The sequence below is a fragment of the Sminthopsis crassicaudata genome, chromosome 2 (assembly GCF_048593235.1).
Source record: "Sminthopsis crassicaudata isolate SCR6 chromosome 2, ASM4859323v1, whole genome shotgun sequence".
In the NCBI taxonomy this organism is placed as follows: domain Eukaryota; kingdom Metazoa; phylum Chordata; class Mammalia; order Dasyuromorphia; family Dasyuridae; genus Sminthopsis; species Sminthopsis crassicaudata.
In genome coordinates, this window is record NC_133618.1 from 448,155,570 (window position 1) to 448,168,293 (window position 12,724).

Below are 12,724 nucleotides of genomic sequence, written 5' to 3' on the forward strand. Positions count from 1 at the left end.
TGCAAAGCATTATGTTAATGTTTATTATCATTATCATTTTCTATCCAAAGCTTCATCCGTCTAACTGCAAAACCCGTTTCAGCCTGAAATGTTCAATTTCTTCTCAATAAGACAGTATAAAAACTAAGTACTTATAAAAACTAAATTAGAAGATTCATTGTCACAATATAAAAAAAGAAAGAGCTAAATAGAAAACTAAAATGGTAAAACTATTCCATATATTTGGTCCTTTAGAGAAAGCAGTTGTTCTATGATAGAGGTCACACCCATCTGAGCTCAATTATCTAACAGGTCATTTGTCCCTTCATGGACTCCCTATGTTGTGGGTAAAATTTCCTCTTCCCCACACACTTAGGAGTCATTTAAAAAGCTGGCAAAACATAGAAGTGCAAATTGGAGCCTGTGGGGTTTCTCCAGAGACTCCCCAGCATTATGAGACATACTGGTCACTAGAAAACAAAGAATGAAGAGATACTGACATGCCCACTAGTGCCCTCCAAAACTCTCCCAAAACAGCTCTACTACAAAATCACTGATATTTACCTGGCAAATGCAAATTGCTTTGTCTTCTGATCTTCTAGTTTTATCCAGGAACTAAGTGATCTAGAGACAGTTTAATGTGGCAAAAAGAAATCTGGATGTGGAATTAAAGACTTTGTATTCCAAGTCTAGCTCTGTCATTTTCTAACTGTATGACCTAAAAGAAATCACTTAATTTCTCTAGACCTCATTTTCTTATCTATAAAAATAAAGGGGTAGAACTAGATGGCCTTTCAGGTTCCTTTTAGCTTAAAAATTTTAATTCTATGATCCAAAAGATTTGAACCATAGGTTTCTTAGTGAGCAAACGTTTTTTAAAAAAAATGTTTTTAGTTAAAGCTTTTTATTTTCAAAACATATGCATGGATAATTTTTCAACATTGACCCTTACACAACCTTGTGTTCCAATTTTCCCCCCCTTTTCCCCACCTCCTCTCCTAGATAGCAAGTAATCTAGGTTAAACATGGTAAAAATATATGTTAAATCCAATATATGCATACATATTTATGCAATTATCTAACCAGCAAGCATTGGTCAAGCACTTACAATATACTCTGAAGTGCTAGATGCTAGGAATACAAAAATAAAAATTTTTTTAAGGTCCTTGTCCTCAAAGAGTCCACATTCTAATTGGGAAAAACAATGAGAGCACAAATAAGAAAATTCAAATTACATACAAAGAAACATAAAAACTAAAACTGAATAGAGGAAAGTACTAATAGGCAAGAGGAATCAGGAACAATCTTACATAGAAAGTAGCATGTGAGATGAGCTTTGAAAAAAGCTAGGGATTCTAAGAGGCTGGAATACAGAAGAAAACATCAATTTAAGAGTTTGACTGAAATGGAGTATTATGAAGGAGAGTTATATGTAATAACTCTGGAAAAGAACTGCAGAGGGGGGAGTTGGGACCAGACTGTAGAAGGCTTTATAATGGGGGAAAACTCCTTATCTGTTTTGTCTGGAGCCCTTCCTATGGAGCTGAACTAGTATCTTGGTCCTTTCTAATGGCCTTATCACCAGACTGTTTCTGATAAATACATTTGCCTGGCTGTTTGCTAAAGCACAAATGTAAACAGAAACTTGTGGTTGGTCTCTTGGTCCCTGTGATAGGGAAGTTGGTGGGGGAGAGTGAGAGATTGAGGCAAACCCAATAGAGCTGGCCACTGAGCAGAAAAGGCTGATTATTCAATAGACTTTAAAAGGAAAGAATGATCATTCTTTCCTCCCATTTATCAAATATGTTAGGACTCTTCAAGCCCTTCCTCAGATTTCCAACAAGGGCGGTGGGAAGGGCTTCCATAACTCCTTAAAGTTATGGAAGCTCCACAGTACAGGGAACACCTGATGAGATCTAGATAAACCTAAGAATGGAGCTCAAATGCTCTGGCTATCTCTTCTTAGTGGTTTTTTCCCTGACCACAGGTGATCAAACAGCAATCCTGAGATGGGTGGTTCCAGCCTCGATAACAACTTTGTGAGTTCAATAAGTCAGGAGTTATCACATTCAAGAGTATGAGGGAAATATAGCTTACTGCTACTTGCTTTAATCATCAACATACATAAGGATCCTTTGTATTTTAAACATTTCTTCTTTAGTGGAAGAAAGAAAAAGTTGTCCTATACCTTATCTTCTTTGTGCTTTATGTTTAATGACCCATTCCTAAACTTTTAGAAAATTTTTCCTAGGACTCCAGGGTGGGGTATAATGAGTCAAAGAGAACAAGAAAAGATTTCTTTTTCTTTCTTTGGAGTTAGTTAGTCTCCTTCAGGACTGAATGACTAATAAATCAAGAAGATTCCCCTACCCCCAAAAAACGATGGATTGTATAGCTTTATATGCTAGACAAAAGCCATTTTAGCCTAAAGACCATAGGGAGCCACTGAATCTTTTTAAGTGAAACAAATTGATTCTGTGCTTTTTTAAATTGATCCTATTTAAAATTAATTGATTTTTGTTCAATAACTGACCAAGTCATGATTCCTTGTCTCTGAACTTAATTCAGAAATTTAGCTGGCCTCTAATGAGTTAGGTTTCCAGTTCTTCTGTTAATCATGCTTTTGTACTTGTGTTAAGGAAATATGTCACCTCAAAAAATACAGGTGGACGCTAAGGAGACTGATCGCTAAAATCTTTACAGAACCAAGTATTCCTCATGGATATCTGGTTTGTTACACAAAGAAGTCTGGTTTGCTATCTCTGTCCTTGCAAATGCAACTGGACTCAAACAATGACTATTTCTCACAGATGGAAACGAAGAGGGTTGTTGTTAGTCCCTCTTCCTAATTTCCATCAAATCATATTTTCTTCTATGATGCTAGCCTTCCTATTTTCTGTATTTCCTAAAACTATAAGAGAACCTTCATTTGGGGTTTTAGCTTTGTGGGGAAGTTGAGTCCTATTTATTAGTAAATTCATGTTTTATTAATAAACTCATTGTGCTCATAACTTTATGCCTCAGTCTACCTTGATTTTATCTGTTACATAAGTGGGGAATAGATTATGTCCTAATGTTTCCAAAAGTCCCAGATAAAGGAAACTTGAAAGAATAGCTCCTCTTATGTTCTATTCTGCAAAGGTCGCTTCTAAATCTGAAACTACCAAAAGTATAAACACATTTGTGCAGACACAAATTTAGTGGGAAGGTGGAGGACATAAACAATCTCAAGGGTAGGAGGAAAAAAGAGCTGAGAGCCAAGTCCCACTCATCACAGAAGTACACATTACCATTTCACCATGCTGATCTCTGCTTGTTACAACTAATAATGTCTGGAAGGGAATGTTTCCTCCAGTTTGGATTTGGGGGGGGGGTGAGATGGAAAGGGGGGTGGATAAAGGTAAGATAAAAAGGAATTTACTTCTTTGAGTTTGTGTACTGTTTGGGAACTGTTTAGGAGAAAGGAGGAGAAGAATATACAGAGTTATTTGACATGTTTAAAGAACTGGGATAAACAATATTGACAAATAGAGAAATATTTTAGGCAAGGACTTGTTATACCACATAAGTATGAATGCCATCTCTTATCAGGCTGTTTAATCAGAAGAATGGCACGGATACACTGGAGCTTGATTTTAATAAAGCATTTGTCAAGTTCACCATAATATATTGGCAAGGGTGCTGGCTCTGAGTCAGAGGTCCTGTGAATACCTTTGAATCCTTGCTCTGCTACTTGAAGTATATCACTCTAGGCCTTGGATTCCATATTTGTAAGATAAGGAATTAAACCTGGTAGAATGAAAGGGGGATCTCAGTCCAACAGAACTGACAATACCTCCATGGGGTGATATGGAGGGTGTGTGTATGTATGTACTATATGTATCTGTGTGTATACACCCATAGTGTGTGGGACTATGTGTGTACACTCCTGGGATGGGAAACGGGGCTCTCATGTGTTTAGTCTTTGAGGAGTTGATATATTGGGAGACTACTTCCTCTGAGATGGCCTTTATTTTTTAAGTTCCTTCTAGCTTCACATCGTAGGATCCTACTTTCATAATAATCTTACAGCAAGATGGGGATATGATTAAGTGAATTCACAATTGATTGGTGAATGATTGCATATACCAGGTATGATGTCTCCAATGAAGTGACTCTGAGTTCGCTTGTCTCATTAAATCCTGCTACAAAAGACTTGAAGGTAAAGGAGACAATCTGTAAGTGGCCCATAATCAGGCAAAATTTGTCTTGCAAAAAAATTCTTTCCTTCCTTCTTTCAAAGCACAGTCCAGGTGCCATCTCATATAGAAGATCTTTGCCCTTCCAATCAACTATGATCGATTGCTTGATCTCTCTGTCTTTCTTTCCTTTTCTTTCTCTCATCTGTATATGATTTGTATTTATTTACTTAGGTAACTTCAAGGAGACATGCATATACTAATATATATTCTTACAAAAACCATACCTACCACATACACATAAATACATAAGTCACACTACATAAACATATGGCAGGGGCAGCTAGGTGGGGCAGTTGTGGATGGCTCTTCCCTGCATAAGGATTGAAAGTCATCCAGACTTCTCAACTGAATGAATCAATTGTTGCAAATAGCAAGTTGTAAATAAAGCCTAGCCATCTCCAATGAATCAATGAAGTAATCAACAAAAGGCTTTTCAATGAAATGCATCAAGAATATAGTTAATATAAAATAGCAAATCACTTTGGATTCTCCAAGGTTTGGCCAGCAAGCAGTGAAAGCAGTCCTAGCCAAACCTCTGGGCAATACAGAAGAGAGAGAACACCTCAGGCTTTCCTTTTCTTTTCCCCTTTAACCAGAGCATGACCTTGTGAAATGCAGAGGTTCTAGGAACTGGAGGCTCATCAGTGCCCCAGCAGCATCTCCTGGGAAAGCAATGAATAGTGGCAGAGACAGCAATGATTGATGTGTGGTTTCTATCAGGGGGTGAGGACAACCTAGACAACCTAAGGGAAGATGGTTTCAAGAATCTGCAAAATATATAGAAGAGGGTTAACCCTTCCCAAAAGCAAAGATTCTGAGTACTCCAGCAAGCTCCGGCTTGCTTCTCTTTACTACATATGCTCTAAGCTCGACATTCCCTCGGACTCTTGTGAGAAAGTATTATACAGACTTTTTTTTTTGGGTGGGGGGGACATTTTATACCAACTGTTCTTACTGTAACATCTTAATACCCCTTTCTAAAAACTAATTGCCCTTGTATTACTCCCTTATCCCTCTAGAGCTCAGAGTTCAAGAGCAGTGCCCTCAGGGAGTATTCATTAATCTATGGTTGCTGTGGCAAGGAGGAAATAAATATTCACACCAGGAAATCTTAAACTTTTGGGTCTCATAGATTTCCTTGGCAGTCTATTAAGAATGTTTTTAAAGGCCTAATAAACAAATATAGAGGATCACAAAGAAAAACTTTGCTGAAATATAGTTACCAAAATATTTTTTTAAAAACAGGTTATTGGACACCAGGTTACAAACTCCTGATTTATAGAGGTAAATAAATGTAATGCAATTAGAGCTCAGATGCCGCCTCCTACAAGAAGTTATATGTTGGCAAAGACCGTTTCCCTCCAGAAATTCATAATGGATTTGGCTCTTCACCTCATGTTTGCACTTAATCTCCCTGGTGACTTTGCACAGCCCTCCCTCACTTAAATCCAATTCACTCGTCCTGTCATAGCAGCATGTCCTGGGTGTCAAGGTAGTCTCTAAGAACAAGGGACAAACATAGCTTTGGTAAGTAGAAGTAGGAGTTTTTCCACTGGGGGCTCAATTAGAACTGGTCAGCTGGGCAACACAATTCCTTCTTTTCTTTTCCTTCTCCTCTCTCTGTCCATACATGCAGCCACTCTACCAAAAAGAATGTAAGTTTTGATTGGTGAAACATTGTGAGACATCTGGGTTTATGGGCTAGGATTATGTCTTAAATCCAAATCATCGAGCTCTCATTGATTTACCAACAAAGGGTCCCAGGCCAAACCCCACCTGCTCACTGTTTGAGCTTTGATTGCTCAGCAATCTGTTTCTGTTTAGGCCAGAAATCCTGAGGGCCTTCCCCTCCCAAAATAATATAGTAGTACTTCAGCACTGGTCTGCTTCTAAACTCATTTAATTCAGTATTCGATACAGTTCAAGGAGAAAAAAAATTGCTTCAGCACCTGAAGCTTGCTCAGCCCTCCCTGCACCTGGGGGAGCAATGGGGATCTGAGGTTGGCCAGGGGCACTGCCCTGTCCTTGCTACTGCCCTCAGGCCTACTTGCCAGGGAAGGCTACAGTGCTCAGGACTCTCAGATTGCAGAGTGGGCCTGTCCTCAGGCAGTTCCTACAAGATGACATGGCTGCAGCATATCATGTCCCAGCTCCCAAAAGATAATGGCCTGCATGCTCAGCAGGAGCAACAGCATCGGGCCCCACAACCAGCAACAGAAACAGTGGTGGACCCAGTAGTAGCAGCAGAGGCCCAGACTTCCAGGATTCCCAGCAGCTCCAGGCCCTGGGCAGCAGAAGGTGCTGGCTTCTCCCTCCACAACCAGGCTCCCCCCATCCCATACCTGAAAGAACACTTGGATGGCATGGGATGGGGAGAGCGTACAAAGGTCAAAATTCCTCTCAGAAAGCAAGCTGGGTCAAGGAGGAGCCAGGCAGGGCTGGGCTGGCTTGTTTCTCTAAAGCTGGAAGCCCCACTGGGGAATTAGATGGGGAGGGAGGCTTGGACTACGGGCTGGAGGTGGATTCCTTATGTGAAAAATTCCTTTGGTACCCGTTTTCACCCCTCACTGTGCCTTCTAGAACCAATCAACGCCGAGGTACCGCTGTAAATTGTTTTTGATCAGGTAAGAGGCCATTCTCTGCCTTAATTATAGGCTGAGCATTGCCTCTGTCAAACCTTGGAAAAGACCTTAGCTTAAAAAGGCCAAGGTGTCCCCTGCATCCAGGGCCATCTCCAGTCATCCTGATCTGTATCTGACCCAGAGACCCAGAGGGCTCTGGCAGGGAAGGTGACGCTGGTGACTTTGCACAGCCCTCCCTCCCTCCAATCCAGTTCACTTACATGTCACGGCATCACCTCTCTGATGTCATACCCCTCTTGGAGAAAGAACGACAAACAATAACAGCCTTATCTCCTATCTAGTGTAAAAGCTGTCTATGTTTGAATCTTAATTTTTAGATTGCAGGCTCCTACAGGACCGGAATTGCTTATCTGTACCTTGCATCTCCTCCACAGCCCTAGACTGAGTGAATACTAATGTTCGCTGAATTGAAATAGTTGGTTGCTGAAATTTGACACACAGACACACAGACACACACACACACACACACACACACACTCTTCATTTGCCAAACATCTCAATCAAAACCTTGTTGTTGGGTTCACTGATTCAGTATCTTTGTGACCCCATTTGGGGTTTTCTTGGCAAAAATAGTGATTTGCCATTTTCTTCTCCAGATCATTTCACAGATGAGGAAACGGAGGTAAATTGGGATAAGTGACTTGGCCGGGTTCACACAACTAGTAAATGTCTGAGACCAGATTTGAGTCTTCTTTTACTTCAGGCCCAGAAGTCTATCCACTGGGCCACCTCACTGCTCTAATCAAAACCTGCCTTGGATCAGATCTTTGGAGAAGGGAGGAACTATGAATGGTAAAATGAAAAACTTTGTATTAAATTTAAAAATTTTGCACAAACAAAACCAATAGAAACAAGATTAAAAGGGAAGTACAAAGCTGGCAGGAAAAATCTTTACAGCCAGTGTTTCTGAGAAAGGTCTCATTTCTAACACATATAATACTGTGTTAAATTTATAAGAATACAAGTCATTTCCCAATTGATAAATAATGAAAGGATATGATGAGGAAAATTTTTAGATGAAGAAATTAAAGTCATCTATAGCTATATACTCTGCGATACCACCTCTCATATGGGCTAAAATGGCAGGAAAAGATAATGATGAATGTTGGAGAGGATGTGGGAAAACTGGGACACTGATGCATTGTTGGTGGAACTGCGAATACATCCAGCCATTCTAGAGAGCAATTTGGAACTATGCCTAAAGGGCTACAAAACTGTATATAACCTTTGACCCAGCAGTGCCATTATAGGGTCTGTATCCCAAGGAAAACAAAAAGGAGAAAAAAGGACCCACATGTGAAAAAATGTTTGTGGTAGCAAAGAACTGGAAGATGAGTAGATGCCATCAATATGATAATAATGGAATATTATTGTTCTATAAAAAATAAGGAACACTCTGATTTTAGAAAGGCTTGGAAAGAGTCCCATGAACTGATGTTGAGTGAAACAAGCAGAACCAGGAATACAATGTACAGAATAACAGCAAGAATGTGTGATGATCAACTATGAAAGACTTGGTTCTTCTCAGTGACCTAAGGCAATCCCAATAGACTTTGGATAAAAAATGCCATCTGCATGATGAAAAAGAACTAAGGAGACTGTAAATCTGTAATGTAAATCAACACATGCTATGTTCACTCCTTTTTTATGTTCTTTTTCTCACCTATGGCTTTTCCCTTCTGCTCTGATTTTTTTCTCTCAACATGATTCATAAAACAATGTATATTAAAAATTAATTAATTTAAAAAAACCTGTCCTGAGTCAATGTACTCTTTTTTTCCACATCGAATATTTCAAAATGAAATGTTTTCCATGGAAAACCCCTGCCACACTGCCCTTCTGTCCATTTCCCCTCCTCATGATTAGTAGCAGCTGAGTTCCTCACCCTCTGGGATCTGGGCTTCAGTAACACTACCATCCTCCTGCTTCAGCTCATCAGTCTGCTTCATGTTCTCCACCTCCATCCAAAAGTCATCCATTGAAAGGCTCTCTATGGAGGGGAGCCAGGAATTTGAATCTTCCAGCCGCTGACACTGGGAAGAGCTCTTTGCTGGAAACTGATTCATGCTGCATGGGAAAGTGGGATTTCTGTAAAGAAAAGGAAAAAACAGCCAATAAAGAAGCAGTCTTACAAGAAACAAAAATGTTTTGAATGCTGAGAAAAAAGATCTCTCAAAAAGGTACACTAAAGCAAACAGGCCGTTGTTGCTGTTTTAATTTTTATGCTCAGCATTTGAAAAATTTTACATTTTTAAAAATAAGAAAATTGGGGGCAGTTAAATGGCACAGTGGATAGAGCACTGGCTCTGGAGTCAAGAGGACCTGAGTTCAAACCCAGCCTCAGATACTTAACACTTTCTAGCTATATGACCCTGCACAAGTCACTTAACTCCAATGGCTTTGCAAAAAATAAAAATAAAAATTTTAAGACTGTTTATTAGACCACAATAATAACTACTACATATCAACTGCTTTGAAATTTGCAAAATGCTTTACATGAATTTTCTTTTTTTTCCGAGGCAACCAGGATTAAATGAAGGTTCACTTAGCTAGCGGTGAATAAGTGACTGAGATCAGATTTGGCTCAGGTTCTCCCTGATCCCAGGGCCGATCCTCTATCTACAGCCATCTAGCTGTCCCTAAATATGTTTTCTTATTTAAGCCTCAAGACAATCCTGTGAGATAGGCACTTTAAACATTTTTTAAAAATAAATGAAAACAGTGCAGATTACAGAAGAGAAATGATTTGCCCTTAGTCACACAGATTGTGTCAGAGGCAGGATCTGACTCCAGCTCCACATTCTCTCCTGCTTCTCCACCTCCAAACCAAACCCAGGGGAAAAAAGCACAATCGTTAGTGATGTATCCATTTGCCAGAACACTGTCTTTCATGGCTGTGCAAATGGAGATAAAGTGGTACAATGGACAACAGTGGACTTAGACTCAAAGAATTTACTTCAAATTTACTTTAGACACTTACAAGTAATTTTAACTCCCTCAACCTCAATTTCCTCATCTTTAAAATGTGGTATAATAATAATCCAAGGGCAGCTATAGTGCATGCGTACTTCAAATCTGCCCTCAGACATATCCTAGCTGTATGACCCTGGAAAAGTCACTTAACCCTGTTGCTTCAGTTCCTTAAATTTAAAATTAGTTGGAGAAGTAAATGGCAAACCACTCCAGCATGTCTGCCAAGAAACCCCCAAATGAGGTCACAAACTCAACCTGACAAACACCTGAATAACAACAAATAATAACACATGTCACTATAGTAAAGTACTACTTAAAAAGTCCAAGATTTGAAAGACATCAAATTGAGCCAAGGTGTCAAACTAAACAATATTAATAATTTTAATTAAAAAAATTTTTGTATACTTTCTGGCTCTTTTAAGCCTCTCTTCCCTCCACTGCAACCTCTTATGATTACTTTATTGCCTTAGGCACTGCTCATGTTTATTGACTTTGCTGGTCAATTTAAAAGCTGGCACGGAGGAGAGAAAAGCGAACACAATCTGACATGCATCCTAGATTGTGAGAGTACAGATTTCAAAAGCTTCAGAAAAAAAAACAAACACCATGAATTCAAATTCTATGGATTAGTTCAAGAAAAAATGGAAAGCTCTCAAGAATGAAAAATTTTGAAAATCTGAAGAGAAACAATTCTAATGAGGAAGAAAAAGGAGAATATAGATGATGCAAAGGGTATCTAAGTGCAGCTAAGTGGTGCAGTAGTTAGCGTGCTGGTCCTGAATTCAAGAAAATACATCTTCCTCAATCAAATCTGACCCCAGAAACTTACTAGTTGTATGACTTGGAGCAAATCACTTAACTTTGCTTGCCTCAGTTTCCTCATCTGTAAAATGAGCTGGAGAAGTAAATGGCAAACCACTCCAGTATCTTTGTCAAGAAAATCCCAAATGAGGTTATAAAGAGTTGGACACAAATAATCAACTCATTGACCAGTAGAGATTTAAGAAGGAAACATATAGGAGATGAACTCGAGGCAGGGAATGGAAGACTAATATTTAAATACAGCAGCCATTAAAGAACAGTTAAAGGAGCTCGGTGACTGAAATGGATTCAGAAGCTAAGGACAACCAGAAAAAGGTTTTTTACTTAAGTTGTAAGAAAGGGGAGCATCAGAGCAAGGACAGAACTACTTTAGAGACAGCTAGGATAAGAGAGGAAAAAGAAAGCTCAATTCTCATTGTTTTTCTTTGTCAAGGTGAATAAACTTTGAATTGGAAAGGTGAGGGTGGAAAAAAATAGCAATCAAGGATTTGAAACCCCAAATAAGCAAGGGGATAGTAAGAAGGCACCTACCTGCCTTCAATGAATTCCAGTCCCCAAGGCAGGATAAACTATTTCTAGGATACTGAAAGAACCAAAGTTTGTGAGTCAGATTAAGCTGATTCATCACCTGTTAGATTATCACAAACAGGAATAATTGTGCCATGGGACAGGAAAAAAGACAAATACTCCTCTGGTTTAAAAAAAAAAAGAAAAAGGAAACTAAGTCTTCCAATTATAGATGGGTCAATGAATTTGACTTCCATTCCCAGCATGATTCTGTAGTATATAATTAAGGTATGTCTTGTGAACACCTAGAAAGAGAAACTCTGATCTCTGAATGCCAACGTGACTCTCAAAAACAGGTCATGCCAGACTAACTTCATTTCCTTTTTTGACAGGATTACCAGACTGGTAGATCAGGATAATGCTATAAACATCGTTTACCAAGATTTCAATCAAGCTCTCAACAAATTTCTCACGATGTTCTTGTGGACAAGATGGAATAAGAGGAGCTAAACACAGTATACCTAGATGAATTTAGGACTAAATCCAAAGAACTATTTTTTAAGGAACTGATACCAATTTGGAGAGAGGTCTTTAGTGGACTATTTCAAGGGATCAATACTTGGCTGTGTTCACCATTTTTCATCATTAATTTAGATAAAGGCATACATAATATGTTTATCAAAGTTTCTGAGGACATGAAGTTGGAAAGGATATAGTGGATGACTGGGCTAGGGGATAAAAAGATCTTGACCCAGTGTAACAAAAGACTATAATCAGATGATGTGGTAGAGACTTCATGAAACGGGGTTCATATGGGAAAAGATTTGAAGTTATTAGGTGATTTTCCAGGTTAATATCAATCAACAATGTAACATGGAAACCAAAGATGTTAACATACTCTCAGGCTACGCTGAAAGGCATAATATTCAGACAGAGGTGAGAGTCCCATAGTCACAATCAGAGAATTGATCACATCAGGATAATTCAGCTGAGTTTTATTCACATTCTATTTCATTTTCATTTCTATTCCATATTATCTTAATTTTAATTATTTTAATATTTTTATCTTTCTATTAAAGTCATTTCCCACCCCTCTTCAAATGTAACCTTCCTTCCTCAGGACAAAAACCACAGCCGACAAGACATCCATTGCCGTGTCCTAGTAGTTTTTGCCCTCATCTGCCAAGGAGATGTGCTTCACTTTTTCATTTCTAAAACTTTCACTGGTTTTTCGACTACTCAGATTTCAACTTCTTTTTAATGACTTTTTTTCCATTTAATTGCTATAATCATTATGTTGTTTTCCTGGTTCTCCTTTCATACAAATAATGAGTTCATTGAGTCACACAAATAATGACATGATTCTCTGAAGTTCTCATATTTGTCATTGTTGTTCTTTATAAAAATCAACAGCAGTATTTGGAGGTAAAATATTGTTGAGAAAAAGGATGTTGAGTAAATGTAAACCATAACATTCAAGAGTTGCTTGAAGGATTGGGATCAACCTCTGATATCACTGGTAATGGGAGCTCCCAGATGAGAAAACTCCCCCTATCAATT

The 12,724-nt window shown here is 38.7% G+C and overlaps 1 protein-coding gene across 1 annotated transcript in view; it reads right to left on the reverse strand.

Annotated features, from left to right (window-relative positions):
* ARHGAP40 (Rho GTPase activating protein 40) overlaps positions 1-12,724 on the reverse strand; it is a 71,670-nt gene that overhangs the window by 34,159 nt on the left and 24,787 nt on the right. Inside the window, exon 2 of the mRNA XM_074292667.1 lies at positions 8,748-8,950. Within this exon, the coding sequence (XP_074148768.1) occupies positions 8,748-8,928 (181 nt within the window). The 5' untranslated portion in view covers positions 8,929-8,950. The remainder of the gene's footprint in view (positions 1-8,747; positions 8,951-12,724) is intronic.